The sequence below is a fragment of the Gracilinanus agilis genome, chromosome 3 (genome assembly GCF_016433145.1).
Source record: "Gracilinanus agilis isolate LMUSP501 chromosome 3, AgileGrace, whole genome shotgun sequence".
Taxonomy (NCBI): Eukaryota; Metazoa; Chordata; class Mammalia; order Didelphimorphia; family Didelphidae; genus Gracilinanus; species Gracilinanus agilis.
The window spans coordinates 133,647,176-133,674,251 of NC_058132.1; the positions used below are offsets into that span (position 1 = coordinate 133,647,176).

Consider the following 27,076-nt stretch of genomic DNA (forward strand, 5'->3'; position numbering starts at 1 on the left):
CAGAAAATGTTTTCCTGCCCTTTTTGAAGAGAAAATATACATCTTGTGAACTTTTTGGTTAGCTTTTAAAAGAACCCAAAATTGAGTAAAAATTTTATACCGGCGATAATTCCCAAAGGCAGCAGCCTAGAAGATTTCTAATTTTAGTCTTGATGATAGCCAATATGAAAAAGTGTTTGGCTTTTCTTTTTTTCTTTTTTTTTAAAACTAAGCCTGTCAGCTATGATTTCTATAATAACATATTTTTACAAAATATTTTAAAATTAGAAATGACATTACGGTTTGAGAAAACTCTCCCAAATATCAAGGAATTTGTAATGGATTATTTAGGGAAAAGTAAACCAGGCCATTGAATCTCAATTTTCATACATTTTTTCTTAGAGAGCTCTAATACAGAATATAGTAGATGGGAAGGGGGGAAAAAACCAACACTGCTTTAAGATCTGCTAAATTGAAATGGGAGGAATTTTGTTCATGTAAAGAAATGTCTATGCCTCCACAAGAAATGTTATAGCTTGAGAACCAACCCATCTGGATACATAATTATGATTAAAAGGACTGATAAGCCTACCTAAGTAAACTATGTAGCTCTTATTGTGGATAATAAACTTCCTGCCTCAAGGCCCAGCTTTCTATACATTATGCCACCTAGCTGCCTAGAAAGGAGTAAATTCTTTGTGTTGTATATTCAGAGGTAATTTTAAAGAATTGTGTTAGCTGCTATTCCAGCTGGGTTTCTGTATGTTCAAAATTCAGAATTTGGTAGCCACTAAAGAATAACCTTTTTCTTAATTTTGAAAATTTTGCCCTCTTGCAAAGTGCCTCAGTCTTAATGATAATGAGGACTGTATTCAAACAGGAAAAACCTGTACTATCATCTACAATAAGAACAACACAGTTTGCTTGTGTAGATTATCAGGTCATTTAATCATATTTAGGGACTCAGATGGTTTGGTTCCCAAGTTATATAGCATTTCTTGTATGCTATTACTCATGTATTGGAGGTAGAGCCACTTCCCAACATTAACAAAATTGTTTCCCATTATTATTTAGCAAATCTTAAAAGAAGTTCAAATCTAGGCTCAGAGATTTACTGTCTGTGGGACCCTATGTGGGCAAGTCACATAACCAGCTTTGCCTGAGTTTCTTTAACTCTAAAATGGAGAGAATAATAGGACATAGGGTTATTGTGAGAATCAAATGAGGTAATATTTGTGGCAAGTGCTTAGCACAGTCCCTGGCACATAGTAAGTGCTATAAAAATACCTATTCCCTATTGAAAAAACAACATCCTCCCATCCTAAGAAATTAACTTTCTCCACTTCCTCTTCCTCTTCCTTTTTATTCTTCTCCTTTTCCTCCTCTTTCCCTTTCCTTACTCCTCTTCTTTCTTCTCCTCCTTAAATAAAACATAATATAAAACCACTATGGAGTTCAGTAGAAAGAGAGGCCTACAATCTTCCTCAAAGACTAGAGAGCTGCAGAAGATTAAGCTCTTCCTTAAGTTTCAAAGTGAACATATAGTTTCAGCTTAATTTCATTTTCTCCTGTCTCCAGTAGAAAAACCTTACCTATTACGTGATAATTATCAACGTCTACTTAGGTAAGAATTGGCCATTCTGACTCACGAAGGACAAAGGTGGCATGAGTACAAAACTGGTAATCTTCTAGGTAAAAAAAAAAATTATATAAATTATATATTTGCACTCATGTATATATTTCAGTACATCACAAGACCTGGGTTTTCATTCGAGAGTCCTTCAACCACCAATGACTACAACCCTTCTACCTCTAGTAGTCTGGCTTCATACACTGCTGTCATCAAAGACATTCATTGACTAGTGGCCAAATGACCGCTGATGAGCCTCTGCAAACTTAGCTTGGATGATTGACAGAACAGTTGTTTGGCTTATAGAAGGTACTTCTCCAGTTGGGTGGGCCATGCCAGAGCTTGTTTTACTCTGGTACAGTCTTTGAAATCTCAGGGTCACCTTCAAGTCACAATGAAGCATCCAAGACAGGTAAATAGAGAGTGCCTTATAGCGCAGTAGAGGCTCTTTTACCTTTTTCACACCATAGATTGGCAGTGTAGTGAAGCCATTCTCAGAATTCTGGGTGACCCCATTTTTTAAATGCATAAAGCAAAATACATAGAAAGACCAAGGAAAACAACAATATTGAAATAAAGCTATCAAAATAATTTTTTTAAGTTCACAGACTCCAGATTAAGAATTTCTGAATTAGAATAAAGGTGAGATATTCCTGGCTTGCATGTGAAAGACTGATTTGCATGACCATTCAATTGATTTGTGTTCTAGAGTCAAAACAATAAGTGGGGCTAATGTCAGAAATGATAAGGAAGGTGGCATGAGGTGATACAACAAGCAGAAATAAGTGAATTGATAGGGGTAAGGCTGCTAACAAAGTCAGAATTTTCTAAAATATCTACAATTAAGAAAACAATTTTATTTTGCCTTAACCAAAAAAAGGCTTAAAGAAATATTTTATGTAGACAATTTTTTCTATATAGGTTATACATTTTTTAAAAATAATTTCTCATTTCCTAAAACCCTGAGAATTGTCCCCTCTAATTTCCAAACATATAAAATTATTTTTGACATACTATAATAGGCATATCTAGGCAACGATTGATAGTCTATAGATGGAAAGACCCTCAGAGGTTACTTAGGCCAACCTCTATATTTTACAAATAAGGAAACTTAAGCCCTGAAAGATAATGACATATTATAATGTGATTTTATAATAGCATTTGTTTATTGTGATTTTTCCATAACTAATTTAAATGGAAATGTGGTACACCAAAGAAAGACATCGATTCAAACTAGTGTGAAGGTACTGATATTTTAGTATTCTTTTTAAAGTTTCTTTTGAAAATGTCACTTTTTGAAGCTCTGAAGTTGGCTAGACGTATCAATGATGCTAACTTCCTATCTATTAATACTGAATGCACATCTCCCCTGATATTTTACACAAATTTGATCATACAAATTATCACTATTTCTATTTATTTTTTTTACCCTCACTCAGTTTCTTCTGTCATTTTCCTCCTCCCTCTCTGGCTATTCCTTAGATTTTGTCTCCTTCCCCACCAGATCCTCCTAATCTCAGGAGTTGAGAATACTGTAGGGCTGGGAGATACAAAGATAAGAATGGCAAGTTCCCTCCATGACTCTTAGCATTGTAATGCTTCTTGAGAAGGAGAAAGATTGGTTAGAGTTCCAAGGGCTAGTTAGTGGTGCCAGGAAAACAAGTGAGGTGGGAAGACTAGCAGTGAATAAGCCCAGACATAGTAAAAAGAATCAATTGTGGTGCAGCAGGTGGAGCTGAATCACCAGGTGTGAAGTGGAAAAAGAAAAACAATAACAGAGTAGTAAAGGAGCAGAAGAAGCTGAGAGGCAGGCTGGTGCTACATGTTTTGACACTGGATCTCCTCTCCATCTGCCTATTGAACTTTTCTGCCCCTACTCCTAACATCTTGAAGCAAGTAAATAAACTTTGCTGTGATAGTAAGTCCATTCCAGTATTCTATATCTGAATCAAAGTAGCTGGGCTCATTCATAAATTCAAGGTTTCTGAGGAAGGATGTCACTGCCTGGACAACTCATCAATTATACCTTCACACTGAAGGCAGCTTCATCTTTCCCTGTCATTGAATGGTAGGAAATTAGAGAATCTGGAGAATAGGCTCAAGGAATACGAAAATAGGCTCAAGGAAAATAAATTTCAAGAACTGAGACCCCCTAGAACCACAGCAAGTATGTTCAATGAAGGTGATCTAAATATTCCCCCCCCAATATTAATGGCTTTCCAGGATCCCCACCTATTTTCCAAGGACAGTGGATGGAAACTTATAGTCTTTAGGAGGCAGTATCACCTCATCTTTTAGACACAGTTCCATGCATTTCAAATAATCAGGTTTCAGTAGCAGCAACTGTGAAAAGAAAGGTCATAAAATCATGAGTTTAAAGCTGGGAGGGACCTTAGAGGTCATAAGAAAAAATGATCTCATTTTATGGATGAGGAGGCAGAGACCCAGTGAGATCCATGATCTCATGGCAACCAAATGGCAGTCAGGATATGAATCCCAGCGCTCTGATTTTAAATCCAGAGTCCTTTCTACTGCATCATACTCTCTCCACAAGGGCTGAATATAACTAGATAGTCCCCTGGATGAAGAGAGAAGTCCATAGTCATGGGACTATTAGGATGCCAGAGGAGAATTCTGGGTGATAACAGGTTGCCTGAGTAGGAAAGGGGGGGTGGGATTGCAGCAGCTGCAATCCTAGATATTTTGGAAGAAAAGAGATACTTGGTTCAATTTGTAAAGAGTTCTAGCAGCTAATACTGATTTGGGGTCCTGGCACAAATTTTGAAAAATAACTTGATTGAAGAGCACTCAGCAAGACTGATGTGCAAACTTGTCCAGCTTAATAATTTACTAGAAGACAAAAAGAGAGATCAAACCCAGAAGCAGGAAAGATAAGTGTTATTTAACATGTAAAAGAGCCAAAGTAAGCATTTGAGAGCTAGCTGGTGATAATGGGCTCCTCTGAATTGTCACTACAGAGTACACCATAGCCTGCGCTATAGGACTTTATTTCCATTAATGGAACTACCATGCTCCCAGTTATAAGAATAATGAGAACCAATAACCAATGTTAGGGATGGAGGGGAGATAGAGAAAGTCTATAAGGTGAGACTCTCTCCTAGCTCTCCCCTCCTGCTGAATATGCACTGCCAAGACTTTGGGGGGTGTCACCCCAAAACTGGGTGATGTGGATGGTCCTGCCGCCCCACAGGAGTTGGGGGCGAGGCTTCCTTTTAAGATGAGGTAGGGCACTCTAATCCAATTCTGAACGAGGGGAGGGTTCATACAAGCCTCCCCCAAGATCAGCCAACTTCACAGCAGGTGATCTGGCTCCAAGATGGAGGCAGCCAGATCAAGTTGTGATTCCCCTCCCCCTCATCTCTCAGGCACTCTGGAATGCTATCTGACTAATGAAAGGCTTTTATTAATCTCAGTATAGGGATTGGGAAAGGGGTGAAGGGCAGAGGGATTTTGGGGTGCCCTCTTCTCTATTTCTATGGAGTCTGTCACTCAAGCTGGAGCCTTTAGGGTTCCCACTCCTAAGCATAGCCCCCCTCGTCCCTTCTCCTTCTGTTTCTATTTCTACCCTTTTCTATAATTGTAAGTTAGACTGGAAATGGTCTCTCAGCAAGGTTGGGTAATGGGAGAAGGACCCCAAGAGATCGCTCCCACAATGGAGTCCCAAAACACTTAGCTGTTTTGACGGTAGAAGTCTTGCTGGGTGAGAAGTGATGGGATGCCTTTGACCAGGGAATTGGGGTATCAATGTCCAAAGAAAGATCTTCAGGAAGCCCTCAGGACTGGATGCAAGCTGAGATGTTCTCCTTCTCCCTCTCTCTGTCCTCCACGGGAAGTCCTTCCTTCCCCTTCCTCCTCCGGAGAATTACCCAGAATCTCCCCTGGTCTTAACTGTCACCAACTGTCACCAATAGCCTTCTTATGGTTCTTTTTGTCCTATCCCCCATCCTTACACAGTGGGCAGCTAAATGGTTCAAAGGATAAAGTGCTGGGTCTGGAGTCAGGAAGATTTATTTTCCTGAGTTCAAATCTTGTCCTAGACACTTAAAGTTTAGTGATAGCAAGTCATTTAACCCAGTTTGCCTCCATTTCCTCATCTGTAAAACGAGTAGAGAAGGAAATGGTAAGCACTCCAAAATCTTTGCCAAGAAAACCCCAAATAGGGTCATAAAGAGATGAGCATAAACTGAAAAACTAAACACCAGATACACTCCCAGCACTCAAAGTTGAAAACAACAGAATGATCCTTTACACTTCATTTCTCCTGCTTCTACCAAATTCATTCACTTTCTTATATTACTTCTGCTTTCATAATATTTCTCATATTCATTTCCTTCTCCATTCCCACAGTCACTCAGTTCAGATCCTTAAAAATGATCTGGAAAGTAAAGAGCTGGCTAAGAATATGTTGTCTAAGAATGTGATTTGGATTTCTGGGCCACAACTTAAAATAGAAGGAGGCCAAATTCCTGGCTAGGGATGGTGTCTATCTAGGGCTGGTAAAGACTTTATTTAAGTAAATTTATACCTTATTATAATCTTTAAAAAAAGAAGGGAATTGAAGAAAAATGTCTATGTATATCTCCCCAAAACATAATTCCACTGAAAGTACAATGAAGGTAAAGATTTTCAGCTGAAAGGTGCAGAAATTCTCAGAGACGAAAGCCAGGAAAGGAGTCAGTAGAAGAACTTGTGGTTTCAAATATGTACCAATGCCCAAAGTTTAGGCAACAGCAAGAAGAATTAGAGATCCTATGGAAAGGAAGTAATTTTGACCTCATATCAATCACTGATGTTTGGTGGGATGAAATGCACGATTAGACTATAACTACTTTATTCCGAAGAAACAAAAGAAATAAAAGGTCTGGGGGGAATGTTGCATGATAAAAAGATATACTAACATAAGAAAATTCAGGAACCAAAGAAGGAACGTTTTGTATGAAAATCAGTAAAAGGAAAAAAATAGAAATTATTTTATCATGGGAATATACCACTGACCACCTGGACAAAAAGAAGAAAAACATGAGCAATTTGGGAACTAAATCACAATCTGGTACAGAGGCATAATAGTTATTAGGGAAGGAGAGGCTTCAATTATTCAGATATTTGCTAGAGCCTTCTCTCTTCCAAAAGAAGAATTAATAACTTCTTGACTAGCCTTAATGATAATTTTGTTCTTTAGTAGGCAGAGGAATCAACACAGGGAAATCTGATTCTGGAAAATACCAAAAGACAAATTTAGTCTTGATGTGAAGAAAAATCTTTTGACAATAAAAGCAATCCCAATATGGGAAAAGTTAACTTGGGAGGAAGTAGGTTCTCCTTTATTGGAGATCTTCAAGGAGAAATTAGATAACAAAATTTAGGGTATATAACTCTGGGAATTATTTTTCAGATATGGAATGAAGTAGATGTACACTAAGGTCCCCTTCCAATACTAAAATACAAATTTCATATTCAACCTGCCTTATAAGATGGTAATCTATAAACATATTTTGTTTTTCTTGCTTATATCTCAGTATTTATTGTCTTTCTCCTTTTGCTTTGCACATAGTGTCTTACATGCACTCAAATATGTGAATAGATCTGTGATCTTGCAGATTTAAAAGTGCTCTCTAATGATTCAGATTGGAACCCATTCTTGCTTCCCCATCTTTTGTGATTGCTATTCATATTTTCCCACAGGTTTGCCATATTGAGAGTACTCAACATGCTGGAGGACTTCCTCACTTTCTCTTATCACTGCAAGGCTGTCAACTGGTTTGTCCTCATTCTTGTCATTTGTCCATCCCATCTTATTTTTTGTTTGTTTTTATCAAATACATCTCTGATACTATCCTTTAATATAATTCCTTTCAGGAGTTTCTTATTTGTTATATGTTGTAGGCTGCTCTCTTTATTGTCTTCTAAATGCTATTCATTTTTTATGTTTTGAAAACTGTAGTATTTCAAGATTTGTGGCCATGCAACAACAATGGCATAATACTGGCACCAAAAGATGGGTTTTATTTCAGAGAAAATTTGAGGTCATTAAAGGATCTCTGCAATTTCCCAAAGGGAGTTAAGCCTGTTTTCTTCATCAAAAGATGACTTGTTACTGTGGGAAACTTTCTTGAATCAGCTGTCTGTACAGTCAAACCACCGATTTATTGAATGGAGATCAAAATTAGCATAAAGTTAGAAGAAAGAATAAAATAGCAAAAGATAGGGCATTCAATTAAAACAAATCCAATCCTACCTACCAAACAAGTTATTGATAACAAAAAAAAGATATTGATAGCCTGGAAAAAAGTAGGACGTCAAATTAAAATAAGTCCAATCTAGACTACCAAACAAGAAATTGATTACAAAAAATAAGATAAAAAATTAATGGAAGAAAGTTTATAGGTACTGATTGCAATAATTCCATGCAGAAGTTTAACTGACATAATTTAACTGATTTGACTGGAATGAGGAACCTCAAAGACTTAAAAATTGGTTGGCAAATTCTTGACATACTTGTCAGAGAGATATGAAAACCAAGGGCAACATAAGTTTGTCATATATAAACTCATTTATAAAATCTGAGAGAAAAATAATGAAAGATTTTGAGCATTATTACCTCAAAAATATTAAAAAGCAGTGGAAGGTAAAACAATTTTAAAAGAAAACTTGGCAAGAAATTCCAAATAAACAAAATCAATCTAGGACATTTAAACATGAAACTGAATGGAAGACATCAAACAGAAGATAGAAAGGATCTATAAGGTTTTTAAAACAAACTATTTCCATTTCTATAAATATTTGTTAAAATGATATGAATATGCCTCAAAGAAAAAGGCAGGCCTTCAAAACTGATGCTCTACAGTAGGTTATTTTATTCATTAAAATGAATAAAAGATATAGAGAATACAAGATCTGCCTTTGTAGTTTCTTTAATTTAGTTTGTTGACTATTTGACCCCTTGTCCCAAAGCTACTTGGTATGGAACATTCTCCTTTTTGGTAGAGATAAATGTGTCCTGCCTTTCCCAGATTCCCTTGGGAACTCATCATTCAGGAACTCTTAGCTTCCAGCTTTGAGAGAAAAGACAGAAGATCCCAACAACACTCCAGGTTTGTTAAAGCAAAAGATTCTGGGAAGACATAAGAGGAGAGGTAAATCTCTATCCCATCCTTATTCTGAACTTGCTATTTTAGAGACAGTAGAATTTCACTTTGGGTAAGATCCAGGATACTTTTTTGGTTGAGCTGAGTTATCTGACTCCCAATGGAAGAACTCCTTCACTTTGTTTTAACTGCTATATATTCTCCTACGTGTATACATTGTCTTATTTCTATTTTGCTATGATTTGGATAAATGGATTTCTTTGTTATTTTCTATGTGTGTTTATTGTGGAACTGAATCCACAATTTAGTGGGAAAAGAGTCACACCTTGCCTATAGAGGTGGGTTCCCTTTTGGGTTCTCTTTTCTCCTCAGAATGACAGTTCTCATTACTTAGATTGAAACTGATCATATTTCCTTGACAAACAATATTGAAGAGAGCAGACAGATCTAATTCTAGCCTGGTACCCCATCTCTCTAAGGAGAATAGAGTGGTCTCTGGACCCAATCTCCTGTTTCCCCTCTTGGCAGGAATTAAAGTCTCCCTCAGAGAAAGATGAGAGGAAAAGAGGCTAGAAGAGTACTATTTGGCCATCCTTCCAGCAACACACAACAATGGCCCCCTCCCATATTAGGTTCCTCTCAATACAAAGAGCTCACCCCAAAACAAGGAGATGTATGATCACTTAAGGTATTTGCCATTATCGTGGCAGAGATTTAGCACCGAGTCTAAGTGTTAGAAGAATTCTGTATAGATGGTGAAGTGCTCTAAATACTCTTCTTATTTGAGGATAACATTGTGCTATTTTGCTGGCTCAAACTTCAAAACAGGGGCAATTGGGGAGCTCAGTGGATTGAGAGTCAGGCCTAGAGATGGGAGGTCCTAGGTTCAAATCTAGCCTCAGACACTTCCCAGCTGTGTGACCCTGGGCAAGTCACTTGACCCCCATTGCTCACCCTTACCACTCTTCCACCTAGAAGCCAATACATAGAAGTTAAGGGTTAAAAAAAACCCTTCAAAACAATGCAGAACCTTCTGAGTGAGATTTAAAGTCACTCAAATGTTTGGCCTAACAATCCATTAAGGAAAAACCAAGAGGATGAAGAATACCTATTATCCAGTTAATGGCATTCAGACAGGTGACTAATCCATTAGAGCTTATGATATCAGATATGATTTATCTATCAGAATTTAATTTTTGTACAGACAGGGAATAGGAACAATGAATTGGGCATAGATTTAAACAGGAAAAGTCTTTTACATACTAGACCTGTAATAGCTGTTTATGGAAACAAATAAGTTCTTTGAATTCTCCAAGATGCCTAGAATAGTGTTTTGAACATAATATGCATAATATACAAATAAGAAACTGAATAAATCTCATTTAGGTCCACAATCTAAAGTAGTTCACATTTCTCATAATCTCTTTATAATGAGAAGAAATTCCATTTCCTGAGTAATAAAACTTCAGTTCTTATTCTCTTTTAAATTATTTATCAGCAGTATTCATTGTTGTTCAACATGCAAAGTGTCCCAAAAGTCTTTCTGAAGAGTGTGACTTTTGGGACACCTTGCATAAACCCAGATCTACAGGACTGAAAGAACTGGAGGTGAACAAATTGATTGGCCATTGCTAACCATTTACATATGTATCTCCAAGACTTAGCACATAGTAAGCACTTAACTTGTTCATTTAGTGAGTCTTTATAAGTGACTGTGACTCCTGAAAGTAGTCCCACAAATGACAGAACTTACATTCCTATATTTCTATTGTTCTCTAGGTCATGCAAACAAATAAGCTGTAATGAATTGTGCTGAGTCTTTCCAAATCAACCAATTTTGCTACAATCATATAAAAATGAGGCAATGTGGCATAACAGAGAACCAGTCTTGGAGCCAGGAAGATCTGTTTAAACCTGTCTTTAACACGATCAGTCAATAAGCATTTATTAAACATCTGCTATGTGCCAGGCACTATGCTAAGCTCTGGGGATACATAAAGAGGCAAAAGACAGTCCCTGATCTCAAGCAGCTTCCAATCTTATGGAAAATAATATGCAAACAAATAGATAAAGCAAGTTACATACAAGATAAATGGGAAATAGTTAACAGAGGGGGATTAGAGAAATAAGAGATGATATTTTGGATGGGACTTAAAAGGAGTCAGGGTCATCCTTTTTCAGTTTTGCCAAGACTTCACTTCCCTCTATGATCCTTCAAATAGCCTTCATTATGGCTCAAAAGTCTTTATCTACTCACTTTTTCCAATCAAGTCAGTTACTTTTAAAAGTATATAATGAAACACAAAAATTGACTACTATCTTTAAATTACTAGAGATAAAAGAATTCCACTGAGTGTGGGAGCACCAACAAATGCCTCTGGTTAGATGGTTATGTAGTAATTATACCCCATGGTAAGTATTAAGGTTAAGAATATATTTAGTTTTATAAGTGAAGATTAGTGTGAATTATTGAAGAATAATGAATCTTATACTATTTCTTTCTCATTAAATCTTGATATATTTTATTTCCTCTTTTTCCAACTGCTTCAAGTTAATTATGGAAGTAGGAATACTTTTGTGGAAGGTGTAATTTATCAAATTTGGTGTTTGCCAGGTATGATTGTAGAACTCTTTGGCCCAAAGAATTGAACGCATAAAGCTATTTTTAGCCTAAAAATGAAACACTACTTACTAGAAACAAAACTTGATGGGATTGTTGATTTTTGACAGCTGACTTACTTGAATGTAGTTGTCAACAACTCCCCAAGCAAAGCCACATGGAAATGTCCCTTCTATGGGTAGATTTTCTGGTAAAGAAGGGAAGCCATTTCTCTCTATCAGCTTTTGGTAAAACAAGGCTGAAGACTTTGGCAGCAGCTTCTTATCATGACTTAGGAAATCTATGTAAAATAATCCACGTCTAATGCTGTATCCTCTGTGCCATTCAAAGCCATCCATGAGGGACCAAACAGTATAACCAATGACTTCGACTCCATCATATTTGATGGCTAGTGAGAGGAAAGGGAAGGAGGGGAGGAGGGAAGAAAAGACAAGATAACTTTGAATTACTCATTTGTCTTATGAGTAATATATTATATAAAGTCCCCAGATCTCTAAAAAATAAATAAAACAAATGCAACTCCTCATAATTAAGATATTTACTTATAACAACCAATCTGGCAATCTACATAATGGTGATAATACTGAATCTTGATTTTTAGAAACATCTCAAAATTATTAGGGGAAAAAATCATTTCTTTTCTTAAATGGTTTGTAGATCATTTTCTTAATGGTTTCTAGGTCATTTAAAAAGTACAAATTAATAATTAAGCCTACATGGTTCTCTAACACTAAACTTGAAAGATACACTTTTAGTTCCAAAGTATCTTTCAGTGGCAATATCCCAGCAATGTTTGTTAAAATTTTTTTAAAAATAAATCTCTAATTCTATTATTTAAATACTAAGATTAAGTATGATGTGCATGGCTAAGTAAATTAATTTTTAAAAAACATTTAAACAAGGTTGCAATCAAGCCTAGAGCTTAATGTTGACCGCACAAATAAATCTCCCCTCATATTACCTCATCACCTGAAAACTAATATTCTGATTTCCTAGCACTGAACTTTGGATTTCATTTCATTCCAAGATAGTGCTTCCAAATGTCCAGAAAACTATTGTATAATTATTTTCACATGACATTCTAATGTACTCTTTCTTAAATATACATATGTATGCTCTTTACCATCATCTAATAGTAGTTAAACACTTATACTAGTGGCTACACATTGTAAGGATTTTTTTTGTGTGTGCTTATGGTGATTTAGCAGAAGGAGCTCAGACCCCAACTCAGAATTTTGCTCACCACATCTCAGTTTTCTCTTTCACACAATGAAGCTAATATTAGGTTATCTGTAAAATTATTCAACTTCTCAAACTGTAAAGGTACTGCATAAATGCTAAGCACTACTATTGCTGTAACGTATCTTACTGCCTATATGACGCTGAGAAAGTCACTTAAATGCTGCCTGCCTAAGTTTCCTCATCTGTAAAAATGGGGATAATAATAGCACCCACTTGCCAGAGTTTTTGTGAAGAGACAATGAGAGGGGGCAGCTGGGTGGCTCAGTGGATTGAGAGCCAGGCCCAGATATGGGAGGTCTTGGGTTCAAATCTGACCTCAGAAATTTCCTAGCTGTGTGACCCTGGGTAAGTCACTTGACCCCCATTGCCTAGCCCTTACCACTCTTCTCCCTTAGAACCAACACACAGTATTGATTCTAAGACAGAAGGTAAGGGTATAAAAAAGAGAGGGAGAGAGAGAGACAATGAGATAATATTTGTAAAGAGCTTTGTAAACCATAAAACATTATACAAGTTCTAGTTATTATTATATTATTGTTGTTAAATAATAAAAATTAAAATATTAGAATTTAATAAACTTAGCACTCTCTTCTTAATGAGTTTTAATGGAAATTAATGTGAGCAACACTCCTACCTTTTAAAGTTTCCATAATGAACTTTTTCAGATAATACATGTATTTGGCATCATCCCTCTTGGTGGTACCTGAAACAAACCAGCCATTCTCCACAATAAAAATCTGAGGATGGTTATATTCAAGGTCTATCCAGGAAAGGAGCTGCCTCAGGCTTGGTGATTCTAATTGTCGAAACTTCATATGAGGGTCCAAGAGCTGAAAACTCAGGGTTGGTCCAAAGGAAAGTGCAAAAAAGTCAGCTGTTCCCTTGATGAAGTTTTTCTCAGATTCAGTAAAATTTGGCAAAAGAGATGAAAGATTTTCCTTCATGCTCTGGGGGTAGTCACCATCAATGAAGATTGGTTTAGCAAACCAACCCAATACAAAATCAAGAGATTTTTGACATTCTTTTAAGTCGTGTTCAGTCATCTTGCGAGGGCTGATCCAGTGGGAACTAAGTGCAATAGACACTTGCCCTCCTTGAGTTGAACGAAAAGATGTATTGTAGAGATGCCAGACTTTAGCATGGGCCTGAAAAAGAAAGAGCAAAAGAAGGGGCAGTTTGCCTTTTGTTCTGTCTTGAAACATATTTCAGCAATGACTTCCAGTATTATTGCTTTCAGTACCCAACTAAAACATCCACCCTACCACTGCAAAATAATGAAAATTCATTTCCAGAGCCAGAAGTTTCTAATATCTTCAAGTGCTATCAGCCAGTAGAACAATGTCGTTTTCTCATATGTACAAAGGGAATTCAATAAGTAAGATACAACTAAACAAATCTTTGAGCAGCCAATCAATAAACAAGTATTAAGTGTCTACTGGGTATGTGTCAAGCATTGGGAATACAAAAAGAAGTAAAAGACAGTCCCTGTCCTCAAGGAGCTTACAGTTTAGTGGGGAAGACAACATGCAAACAAATATATACAAAATAAGCTATATAAAGGATAAATCAGAGGATAGAGTGCTGGGCCTATAGTCAGGAAGATTTGTCTTCTTGAGTTTAAACCTAGCCTTAGACATTTACTAGCTGAATGACCCTGGGAAACTCACTTCACCCAGTTTGCTTCAGTTTCTTCATCTGTCAAATAAGCTGGAGAAGGAAATGGCAAACCACTCTAGAATCTCTGCCAAGAAAAACCCAAATGGGGTCACAAAGAGTCAGACAGGACTGAAAAATGATTGAATGACAAAAAACAAAAGGAGGGCACTATAAGTAAGAGGAATTGGGAAAGGCTTCCTGAATAAAGTGGGATTTTAGTTGAGAGTTAAAGGAAGTCAGAGAGGTCAGTATTCAGAGCTGAAATGGGATAGTGTTCCAGGCATTGGTGGCAGCCAAAAAAATATTTAGAATATGGAGTGTCTTGCTCATGTAAAACAATTAGGAGGCAAGTGTTACTATATCAAAGAGTGCATGAAGGGAAATAAGGTATAAGAATTCTGGAAAGGTAGAAGGGGATTAGGTTATAAAGGTCTTTGGATGTCAAATAGAGCATCTTGTATTTAATCCTGGAGGCAGAAGAATCCTTTTTTTTTTTTTTACTCCTGACCTATACCCAGAAGTTAACTTGACTTCCTGGAGACAAGCATGGCATTTCCAGTTCTCCCTATGAGTCAGGGTACCACAGCACCTAAATGAAGCTGATAGGGGAAAACAACTTATTAGTTACCCTAGAAACTGAAAGAAATGGTTTGTTAGCATGAGATTTCCTTTTTTTACCACAAACTCTTATTGACTTTCTGATATCTCATTTTTGCATATTTCCTTTCCAGCCCATTAAAGATGTTGAAGATGTTATTGTTCTCTTCTATCTGAAGTAAGTTGCTCTCCAATTTTTAATTCTTCTGACTTACTTTTCCAGTTTTCAAGTTTAAGTGCTCCACTAAATTTTGTGTGACTTATTCTCCTTGAAGCCTCTGTTCTTATTTTTTTCCCTTTGATTTCTCAAACTCATCAAATCCTGCCAATTTTCACACCACTCCCAGTGGAAGTTTTTCAGTTTTTCAAGCCAAATCCACTCTTTCTCTTCCCTAAATATTCTTCTTCTTGTATCTCATTTATGTGCAGTTGTCCAAGGAAAGCCTCATCCACATCATGAAATCACCCACACATTTCTAAGTTATGAAGTAGTCTATGACTAACTTGTATTGTAAGCTTTTTAAGGCAGATGCTTTGCCTTTTGTGCTATATTCCATAAAATATCTTATATGTTTCAGCAATCTACCCAACTAATCAGTATTTTTGAGAACCAACTACTTATTCCAAAACATATTTTATTTCCACACTCCAATCTCTCAATATGTGCTAGGCAAGAAAACATTTTTATTAAAATAATAAGGCCATTTGATCACATTTCAAAATTCAGCTGTCAGGTTACCATATCTGACCCATCCCTGCCAATAACAGAAGAAATCTCCAATAAGATGAAAGTAAGATTCCCAGACTAGAGGTGAGGGTTTGGGGAAGAAACTTGCCCCTCTCCTACCCAGAACTCACCTTGACTCTAGTCCAGTGATCCTTAAAGAAATGCCAGGGGAAAGAATATGGATATCTGTATCCCATATCTGATAAATACCCTTTCACAAAGCAAATGACTCTGAGGTAACAACTGTCACTTCAAAATGGATTACAGGCACCCCCAAAACAGAAACCTGTTTACGAATGTACTCTAAGTGTCTTTGTCTTTCTAAAGTCCATGGTGAAATTATTTTCCCATCCCTCTTCAGTCTTGCAAATATCCAAAGAGAGAATCTCAAGATCGACCCAACCTATAGTCATGAATTAACAAAAGAATGAATGAATGAATGAATGAATGAATGAATGAATGAATGAATGAATGAATGAAAAAGCATTTTCATTAAGGATTACTATATGCAAAGCAAAGATCAGTCATCCTGATATGATTTTAAGTCAGGTAACTTCAAGTGTAACCAGGGAAAAGTCTGTAGTAAGAGAATGTTACAAGACTGCCTAAAAACCAAATAATCAGTCATAGTAATGCCAACCTTGTCAAAAGTTTCTGGGGTACCTGCATCAATGTTTTGTGAATGATATATCACACAGCCATCATCTTAAACAGGGTGGTCCTCTAACAGTCTAACTTACCATTCTAGCACTCTATTTGACTAAAAAGTTATTTTAATAATATCTAGATTCCATTCAGTATATACTAACCCATTTAGATAGATGGATAGATAGATAGATAGATAGATAGATAGATAGATAGATAGATAGATAGATAGATAGATAACATAATTTAGCAAAATGCTAAGCTAAACATTGGAGATACTCCTTTCATCAAAAAACCAAACAGGATAGCCCCTCCCCTCAAAAAGCTTACAATCTAATGGGGGAAGAGTACTTAAAGGGGTACAGAAAAGTAGAATAGGAAGGGAGAAGAAACTTATCTCCTTGAGATCTGTCAAGGAAACTATAGTAAAGAGTGGTGCCATGGAAGCCTATCTATCAGAAAGTCCTTTCTTATACAGAGATGCTCCTTAAAATATATTGAATTTAACTGTTTTCACAACCATTCTGTGAGCTTGTGTAGGTCTTATTATTTCAATACTTCAATGAATCTGTGATCACAAGATTGGTGCTATCAGCAACACAATACATCTATACCTTTTCATCCTATATAATTGCTATTCATGTCCTTTTGTAAATCAGTTAAAGGGGGTTCATCTACTCCACAAACTTGGAGGTTTCCTCTAGATCTAGATCTGGGACTCTTAACCTGAAGACCATGAACTTGTTTTCTTCTTATTTCTTTTTTTCTTCCTTCCTTCCTTCCTTTCTTTCTTCCTTCCTTCCTTTCTTTCCTTCCTTCCTTCTTTCTTTCTTTCTTTCTTTCTTTCTTTCTTTCTTTCTTTCTTCTTTTCTCAGCTGTGTTAGAATAGATACTAACAATCACTTCCAAGACAGAAGAGCAATGGTAAGGGTTGGGCAACTGAGGTTAAGTGACTTGCCCAGGGTCACTCAACTGGGAAGTGTCTGAGACCAGATTTGAACCCAGTTCCTCTAGACCTGTCTCTCTACCCATTGAGCCCAACTAGCTGCCCATCTTATTTTGTTAAAAATATTTTTATAATTATATTTAAATTTGGTTGGTTTCCTTTGTGATCACATGTGTAAAAACATCATTCTGAGAAGACTTTAACAAACTGCCATAGGAGTCCATGATTCATATTCAGAAAAAGGTTAAGAATTCCCTGCTCTAAATCCTTTGAGAGTCTGTGACTCCCAGTGAATTACTATCATTGGTTATCCCTCGTTCCAGATACATCACGAGTCCTCCTTTCCTGGATATACTTCTTAGGACTCCACTTAGTGGTGGCTTTTAAGAGAGTTGCCAGAATGAAATACTTCGTCAACTACCAGGGTGTTATGCTGGAAAGGGTCCTGAACTTGGAGTGGGACAAGAGATGGGTTCTAATTCTGCCCTCTTACTAGATTTTAGATTCATCATGGCCAAGATACCTCTCAGAGAATGAAATTTTTTCATCTGTAAAATATAAATAATAATAATAATAATAATAATCGTGGGTTGACATGAAGGTCAAATAAGATACTATAAATAAAGCAACTCATTAAAACTTGGATATCCATTTAAATTAGAGATGCTATATCACAGTAATTATCAAGACTCCAAACATTCAAACGACTCCCATTTCTTCTTGGGCTTACTTCTCCCATAGAATTTGAAATCTTCTCTCATCATCTAAAGGGCAAATTAGATTATGCCCGACTTCCTTCTCTTTATCATAAATTCTAAGATGGAGTCATCACTTCTCCCTAAGAATCCCACTATTTCCACCTACCAGGATCCAATCTTGCCTTGTTTGTCTGAATTAGTTCTGAAATATAAATTCTTCATTGTTGGATCCTTTATGTTTTTAAGGATGAAGGTTGCATTAAGTCGATAAAGTACTAGCTGTTCTTTTGGGAAAGATCAAGTTCTAATATATGTCAACATGGAACGTATCACTACTCTACTACTACTTGCCTACTTGCAAGGCTGGTGATCTTTTCCCTTCTATTTCTTCTTCTTAGAAATTGGCAGCTATGTGGCACAATGGATAGTGCACAGGTCTTAGAATCAGCAGACTTGAGTTCAACTATGGCCTCAGTTACTTATAAAGTGTGACACTAGGAAAGTCATTTAATCTCTCTTTGCCTCAATTTCTTCACCTATAAAACAGGGAGAGTAGCACCTACCTGACAGGAGTGTTGCGTGAGGATCAAATAGTTAACATATGAAAAGCACTTTGCAAACCTCAAAGTGCTACATATAAATACAAGCTATTATGACTATTATTCCTCTGCACGTGGTCTCTGATGTCACTATTACCTGCATTTTAACTTCTATTGATATCTTCCCACATAATATCCACCATGCTTTCCTTGCTTCCTTGCATAATTTCTTCCTGAGGAAATGTAAAATTCTACCCTTTCCCTTTTTTATCTTCTTTCTTTTGAATATGTTTTACTCTTACAGAACCATACTATAGTCATAGTCCTCATCCCACCAAATGCCACATGGAAGGAAAAATTTTTTTTCCTTGAAATAGGATATGTAGTTCTTGTTTTCTTCATATATCTCAAGCCATGAGTTATATGACTGACTCTTTGTGGATTTTGTCTCCGGTGAACTTCTGAGTATCGTTCCTGCTCTTTTTTTTTTTTACTTTGTGACTCTCTTTATGGTATCTAGGTTAGAGGAAATTTTTTCCCTCCTACTTCCTCTTTGAGCCCTTTGGATTAAATTTGTACAGCTCTCAGAAAATACATTCTCACCAAACTTGTTAGGTCTTTCAGAGGTTCTCCAGCTTCCTATTACTTTTGGGAATATCACATCTGACAAGTGACCCCTTCTAACAGAATATCTGAATGATGGAGATAGAATAACTGGCCTCTCCACCTACCCAGCTCCTGCCATTTCATTTCAAGTGAAAAGATTAAGGAGGTGCCTTTCTATTGGAAAGTGAAGGTCCCTCTTGGTTGAATTACTGTAATTCCTAGTGAGTTTTTCTGTTTTTAGGTGATGGTCAAAACCCCCCTAAAATGACTTTTTCCTATACTGAAAAGGATTAATTTTTTTTTCTTTTGGGAGGGACTGTTAAGTCAACATCTGTTGAAAGAAGAAGAGCTGAGATACAGGTTTCGATCCTAATGAGGGGATACTTGACTAAATGCAATGTAATTCGATTGGAAGCAGTAAGCATGAGGTCAGAATGGAGTGATCCAGGTGGCCTTTTCTTCTGCCTCTCAACAGCTTTCCTTTGGGCTGGCCATAGGAGATGCCTGAAGTTGCTCTGACTTCTTCCTGATGGCCTAGAAAAAGAGGGGTTACCTACTAACCTCTGGGCTTCCTTTTCTTCTGGACAGCCATGAAGCTGCGACAACTTGGACTTGAGCCCAAGAAATGGAGTCTTGCTTTTGCTTCCTTTTCTTCTCTTTTTCTTTCTCTATTAGGATTAGGAAATCCCTCAGATTTACTTAGACCTAACAGTCCCAGAATTGGTCTCAATTGTAATTTAGTCTAATCTTTCTGAGAAGAATAATTGAGTGCTATACTTTTTGGAATTATTAAGAACTTGATTACAAGTAATTTTTGATCACTTGTATGTTTCTTATGGAGTTAATATTTCTTCTAATATTTCATATTCCATATTATTTTAGATTTATGTGTTACTAATAATTTTCCCCATACACTTGAACAAAATTATACATTTATTGTGTACAAATCAGCTTTCCCAGTACTTTATGCTTAATGTTTAGAAAATCCCCAAAACATCAACCCCCACATAATTGGGTGTATGAAAACTATATTACAATAAAGAAATGCAAGGGAAGGGACTTCCTCAAAGTCTTCCCCCATCCATCTTCTAGCAAATTCATTATCATCATTGTGTTCTAGCCTGGCTACAACATTCAAACAGTGATACAGAAATATGAATACTAGTCTCAGATGATGATGATGATGATGATGATGATGATGATAGCATTTATATAGTACTTTAAGATTGGAAAAGCATTTTACAAATTTTAATTCATTTCATCCTCACAACACTGGGAGGAAGGTGCTCTTCCTAGCCCACTATTCACTTTTCAGATTTGTCCCTTTCTTGCCCAAGATTTTTATCATCTTTAGTGATGATTTGTGGGTTTTTTTAATTCTCTCTAGCAGTATCACTTCTGCTCATATCAATCACCAGAAGTGGGTAATAGTCATCTGCTTGACAAGTTTTCAGAGGTTCTCTTTGAAGCTTTTTAAACATGTCCCAGAAAGACAAGAGAATTCACTATTGTCTTCATGTCAACAAAGCTCCCTCAGGACCTTTCAGTAGGAAGCTGCCAACACCCACGACTGCTCTCTTTTTCCTCTGGCATCTCTTGGATGATCTCCCACCTAAAAGAATCTCTAACATCATGCCCCTAAAGGAGATCAGCTACTTTTTCTTTAGTCTATAAATCCCTCCTCTTCAGAAAGAGCTTCATGCTTCTTAGTTCCAAGAATTTGTGCCTTTCTTCTGTGTTTAATATTCTTCTACCCTTCAACCTTGTGACACACACATAGAGATTCTTCCTCAACTTTTCTTCTTCCTTTTCACACAGAAGACTTTCTTCCATTTTCTTAAGGAAAATGTTATTTTCACAAATGACCTGGAGAGTGGCGAGACTATCTTTAAGCCCCTTTTCCTACTCTTCCAGGAGAGAAACCAGCCTATGCTTGAAATACAAATGGTAACACTTGGTTTTGACAGAAATATAAACAAAATGCACTCTATCCAGTGCACTGAAAAATTCTACTTTCATTCTAACCATAATTCTTAGAGAGGAGATCCTCAGTCTTTGCCTTTCATAATATCAGCACCCACAGAGAACTGCTGTGAACAAATGCAAGTGGGGATCAACCCAGGAAATGCCAATCTCTTTCTCACCTCATTATTACCTCATTAACACTTTAAAAGCCATATTCAACTCCTTTCCCTTATCTTCTGGACTTTTTCCCTCATCCTTCCAACTTGTTCTATTTATCTTTTCTTATCAACAACCTTCTCTTCTATATAATCTTAGAGCCAGATAGCTTTATGTCATCATGAAGAGTGGCACTGTGTGTTAGAAAGTGGCCTGGATCTGGAGTCAGGAAAAACCTGGTTTCAAATTCTGCCTTTGATACTTACTAGCTGTGCAGCCTTGGATAAATCCATTTGATTTCTGTAAACCATAGTGAAATAAAGCTAATGTCAGGAGAGCCAATTGGGAATTATCTTTCACCTATAAAGAGTACAGAGTACAGCTTTGGTACTTTGTTAAGAGGTCAATTGTTCTCAACAAAGTATCAATGGGCAAGTCAAACTCGGGGTTAAAGAAGGAGAGAAATATGATCAAATGATAGTATAACCCCTTTTCTCAGCTCCATCCTGTGACAATAATAATAACTGTAGTGTCTACTCTTCAGGATTATTATAAAGACTGAATGAGTTAAGCATACAAAGTGCTACATACTTCTCAGCTATAATTTATTTCCTCAATCAAAAGACCTTAAAACTTTATCTAGTAGATTCTAAGAGCCCCACTTCCCTTTCCTATCCCTGCTCCACTTCTGTTGAAATGCTTACTAGGGAAGGAGAGAGCAACTGGCATGTCTATACTTACCTTGGTGAGTATCAGTATACCCAAATCAACACAAATGGACTTTTTTTTAACCCTTACCTTCCATCTTGGAATCAATATTAAGCGTCAGTTCCAAGGCAGAAGACTGGTAAGGGCTAGTCAATTGGTGTTGTGTCTTATCTAAGGTCACATATCTAGGAAGTATCTAAGGCCAAATTTGAACCCAGGATCTTTCATCTCCAGGCCTGGCTCTCTGTCCACTGAGTCATCTAGCTGCCTCTACATATGGACTTTAAAGATAGTACCAATATGCTCTATACCCCTCTCTTCTTGCATAACAATCTCAATGTGCATGAAAATGAAAAGTAGCATTAATAATAATGTTGGGAAGGACGTATATAGTGAACACTACTACCAACATACACCTAAGAAGAAAATAATTGTTATTTTTTCTCAGATTCAGTCATTTTAATTTTGTTACTTTTTCTGTTTATTTTGTTTTTCTCTCTTCATATTTCTTTCCAAGAATCCTTCTAAAGCAGTGGTTCCCAAATTTTTTTGGCCTACCATCCCCTTTCCAGAAAAAATATTATTTAACCCACTGGAAATTTTTTTTAAATTTTAATAGCAATTAATAGGAAAGATAAATGTACCTGTGGCCATCACCGCCTCCCTGGATTGCTGCAGCACCCACCAGGGGGCGGTAGCACCCACTTTGGGAATCACTGTTCTAAAGATATTTACATCTTAATATCAAGACACAAGTTCCAATTTCTATAACTGGTCATCATTTTTCAAACCTTTTAATCCTTGTGACCATAGGCATATTGCTTCCCTATCTATAGGTAATGCCTCTTAAAATTTATGGATGATATATAGGATGGATAAGAGGAGTCAATATAAGTGTGCAAACAAGAACAATCTAAAAATGAACAAAATACATCACAGATAGAATACAATTTAAGTCTTCTTTCTTAGAATAAAAAACACAACAACACTGTGTGATTAATATTACCAGCAATACATTTTAATGGTATTATTTTGGTAGCTGGGTGTTGTTAGGGCATTGTAAGCAGAATAATAAATCAGTGATTAGTATTGAGTCCTAAATTGCTTTTCTTTTCCCACTTCCTCTTTTATAAGATACACCCAATAAATCATTTTTGAAACCACCATAGACACTAAGAACCACACTAAAAATTTAACTAGCTACAAAAGAATAACAACAGTACTTTCATTTCTATGAGTTCATCCATCTAAATGGTTGCTTATTCCAAGGGAATAACATAACACATAGGAAACAATTATCAATGTGGACTTTTATCAGGTAAAATGGATGGTAATCCATCAAAAACTATGTTTATGTTTGTACTCATTCCTTCAGATGACCAATTATAATAGCTATTATACAAATACAACATTGCCACTGGATAGACTTCTTCATATATTTCAGGAATATAAAATTCAAAAGACAGCTCCCAAACTTATTTATTTTCTCTTTTTTTGGGAGAAGCAAAGTGAAAAGGCATAAAAGAATGAATTTAACCAGAATGGGTGCCCTGCTCTGAAGTTGAACAAAGAGTTTGCTTATTCCAGTGTATGAGTCACTCCCAGAGAATACTAGGTGTTCTTAGAATTTTCATTAATGTCTTTATATCATTAGGGCACTGTTTCTCAATCAGTTTATCATAATATTCCCTGGATACAGTACATTAGCAAAAAAAAAATCTATGTACATACCTGTCACAATCAAACGACAAGTTGTATTATGTCTACAAGGCAATCTGCTAGGGAGAAAAAGTAGTCCCTATCCCTAAGGGGCATATGGAATACTTGAAGATGCTTCAATAATTCCAGAATCCATTATTTGAATTGTCTAATATTCCCTTTCCTGACACAGATTATAATTTCTCTAGGACTTAGTCTTCCAAAATGACAATGACCAAAAAATTTAACTATATCACATCCTTCCTAGTGATTGGTGTCTCCAAAGTTAGTTTGATTAATGCATGAGAGCAGTCAATGGGCTTGCTTTTGAAGTCTCCCCATCTTGGTAGAACAGGCTATAGCTGGCAGTAGCTTTGAGAGCCCAATTTGACCTCCATGGCAAACAAGACATTGGAATGGGACTTTGGTATAGGAACCAGAGAGGTAATAAAAGCTTCATAATTTTTAAAAAATGTTTTACATACCTTATCTCATGTTATCCTTGCAGGAATTCTAGCAAATATCCTCCTCTGACAACTGAGAAAACAGGCCGGGAAAGATTCAGTATCACTTTGTGGTAAATGGTTTTGTGGTACCCTCAGTAAGACCACATCTTATCTTACATAAACAAAGAAACTTTTAAGGTAACAGAAAATTCCTAGGCGCTAGGAAACAGATGTCCCCAGATTTAGGGGCAGCTGCTAGTAATTTCACACTGAAGGATCAAGAACATCATGGACAACATATAAAAGGCAGCATTAAGGTCTCATAGCACTGGTGATTATTAGAATGCCTAAAGTGTTTGTAATGAGGCGGAACAAATAGAAGTACTACATTGCTGTCTAAAAATGGCACCTAGTTCTATGATTTGATCTATGATTTAGGATCCCATGAGAGTACTGGGATCTCTTCCATTATTATACTTTGGTGTGATGACACTTTTCTGTTCTGTCTGTGGTACTGGAACCACAGTAAGAAAATTATGTATATGGGGAGATTAGAGGTTTGGGTATTCCCTTACAAATATTTCTGTAGATAGCCTAAGAGACCTAAGCTGATTAGAATCACCCAGGCTTAGATGATTTGTATATATCTGATGTGTCAGTTGATACTTAACACAGTGCCTGGCACACAGTAAATAATTAACTGCTAGTTGACAGACTACTTTTCTTTCTCTCATACTCTGGGGGCAATAGTGAGAAAGAAGTTGATTTTATAAGAACCTTATTCAAAATCAAACAGATAAAAAGTGGCAGTACTCAAACCCAAACCCAGATCTCTATCAAGTTGAATGTTATGTTATATATATATATATGGCGATCTCCCTTCAACAGCTTTTCTAACTAAATTTTTATTATTTTATAACTCTATTTACACAAGCAAAAGAAAAATGCTATTGTTTGTATCATTAAGGGGATATTCCTGATTCACCATCATCAGATGGTTATAAGCTTTGAGTTTTATATGCATATGTTTCTGTAAGTTAGGCATATCAAAGCTTCTAGGTAGTGGTTCCATTAAGCATCTGACATCTAGGAAATGATTATTCATCTTTCAGTAAGGCTTAAATCTAGAGAGAATTGAGTTATTTTATTCAACAGTAGTCCTAAACCACCTATATGTGCATATAAGATAAATGAGATTTGATATTTGCCCTCATCTAGTAGACAAGATAAGACATGCACATGCAATAAGGTTTTTATGATAACCCCTCTACTAAAATGTTTTGTCTCTGAGGTTTCCAGTTACCCTTTTTCTTGTATTTTGTTTTCTTTTTTATTTGTTTGTTACATTGAAGTTAATCTTCTTCCCTTCCCCTCTTCCTGCACTACAGAAAGAGGAATCATTTGACAAAAAGCATATATGTGTATAAAACTAGGTCTTGCTTGTTTCTATTTATCAGTTCTTTCTCTGGAGGTAGACATACACAAGTCATAATCCAAATGATATTTCTGTTGCTGTTTATAATGTTCTCTTTGCACATTTTGTTCTTCATAATTTCATGCAACTCTTGCCATGAGTTTTAAAAATTAACCTCCTCATCATTTCTTATTGCACAGTAGTACTCCATCACAATCATATCCACAACTTCTTTAGCCATTTCCCACTTGATGGGCACCCCTCAATTTCCAGTTCTTTGCCACCACAAAGACAGCTGCTATAAATATTTTAGGACATGTTAGTTATTTTCCTTTTTCTTTGATCACTTTAGGAAACAGACCTAATAGTGGCATTTCTAGGTCAAAAGGTATACACAGTTTACAACTTTTTATGCATAATACAAGATTGCTCTCCCAAATGGTTAGATCAGTTCACAGTTCCACCAACAGTGTATTAATGTTCCCATTTTTCCACATCCTCTCAAACACTTGCTATTTTGCCCTTTTATCATTTTAGCCAATGTGATAGTGAGATTAATTTCATGTTGTTTTGACTTGTATTTCTCTAATCAATAACATAGAACATTTTTATATGGCTCTATAGTGTTGATTCCTTCATCCAGAAACTGTCTATTCAAACCTTTGGGCATTTATCCCTTGTTGAAAGGCTTATATCCTTTTAAATTTGACAAAATTCCTTATACATTTAAGATATATGATCTCCACCTGAGAAACTGTCTATAATATTTCCACTTCCCCCAACTTTCTGCTTTCCTCCTAACCATCAAATTCCATGAGTTCTTTCATTTATTAGGCTTTCTCATTCCTCTATTACTGTTTTACCACCAATGATCTATCCTTGGTATGATTTTTTTTCATCATTCTGTTCCAAAGGTTCTTTGAACATGAAGCCTCAGAATGATTATTTTTAGATAGAGTTTAGATAGAGATTAGTAAGACTAAAAATGTAATTTTTTTCACATCCAAATTCACAGACTCTAATCCTAGGTTGAAAACCTTTACCTCCATTGTCACCCCTAGTAATCTTTTAAAAAAATTTTTATTGTTGTTCTGAACCTAACAAACATGCATAAAATGGACGTTTCTATATGCAAATTACAACTGAAAAATAAGATTGTATATTAAACTATAAATACCTATTACATTCAACTTGATTTCTCTTTTAAGTATATATCAAATTCATCATAAAACTTTAGAAAATGTTTTGTTTCTCTGTTTCTTGCAGGCCTTTCTAATCTCTATTCTCTCCTGCAAGTTTTAAAAAAATGCTTGTCATCATCTTTTCTTTTTAAAATAATAATTTATTGGTAGTTCTTCTCTCCTCAACAAATATTACAACCTCCTGCAACAAGTAGGCACAATCAAACCAAACTCCCTAGATTGATTCAATTCCACCAATAGCGCATTACTGTGCATTGCTTGTAGCTAGAAATGTGTGCCTCATAATGCATCTTGATTTCATCACCTGTGTGTCAGGAGGTGGGTAGCATGTTTCATCACTGATTCTCTGGGGTTGGCTATTGCACTGATTTGAATTTTTAAGTCTCTCAAAGTTATTTTTCTTTACAAATAACATATATTTTTCTCCACATTCTGTTCACTTCACTCTGCATCAGTTCATACAACTCTTCCCAAGTTTCTTTGAAAGTGCCATTTC

General features: G+C 36.2%; 1 protein-coding gene across 1 annotated transcript in view; it reads right to left on the reverse strand.

The window, feature by feature from the left end:
* KL (klotho) overlaps positions 1–27,076 on the reverse strand; it is a 51,946-nt gene that overhangs the window by 11,755 nt on the left and 13,115 nt on the right. Inside the window, exons 2-3 of the mRNA XM_044668268.1 lie at positions 13,212–13,722; positions 11,455–11,723 (exon numbers count right to left, since the gene is read on the reverse strand). Coding sequence (XP_044524203.1) covers positions 11,455–11,723; positions 13,212–13,722 — 780 coding nt within the window. The remainder of the gene's footprint in view (positions 1–11,454; positions 11,724–13,211; positions 13,723–27,076) is intronic.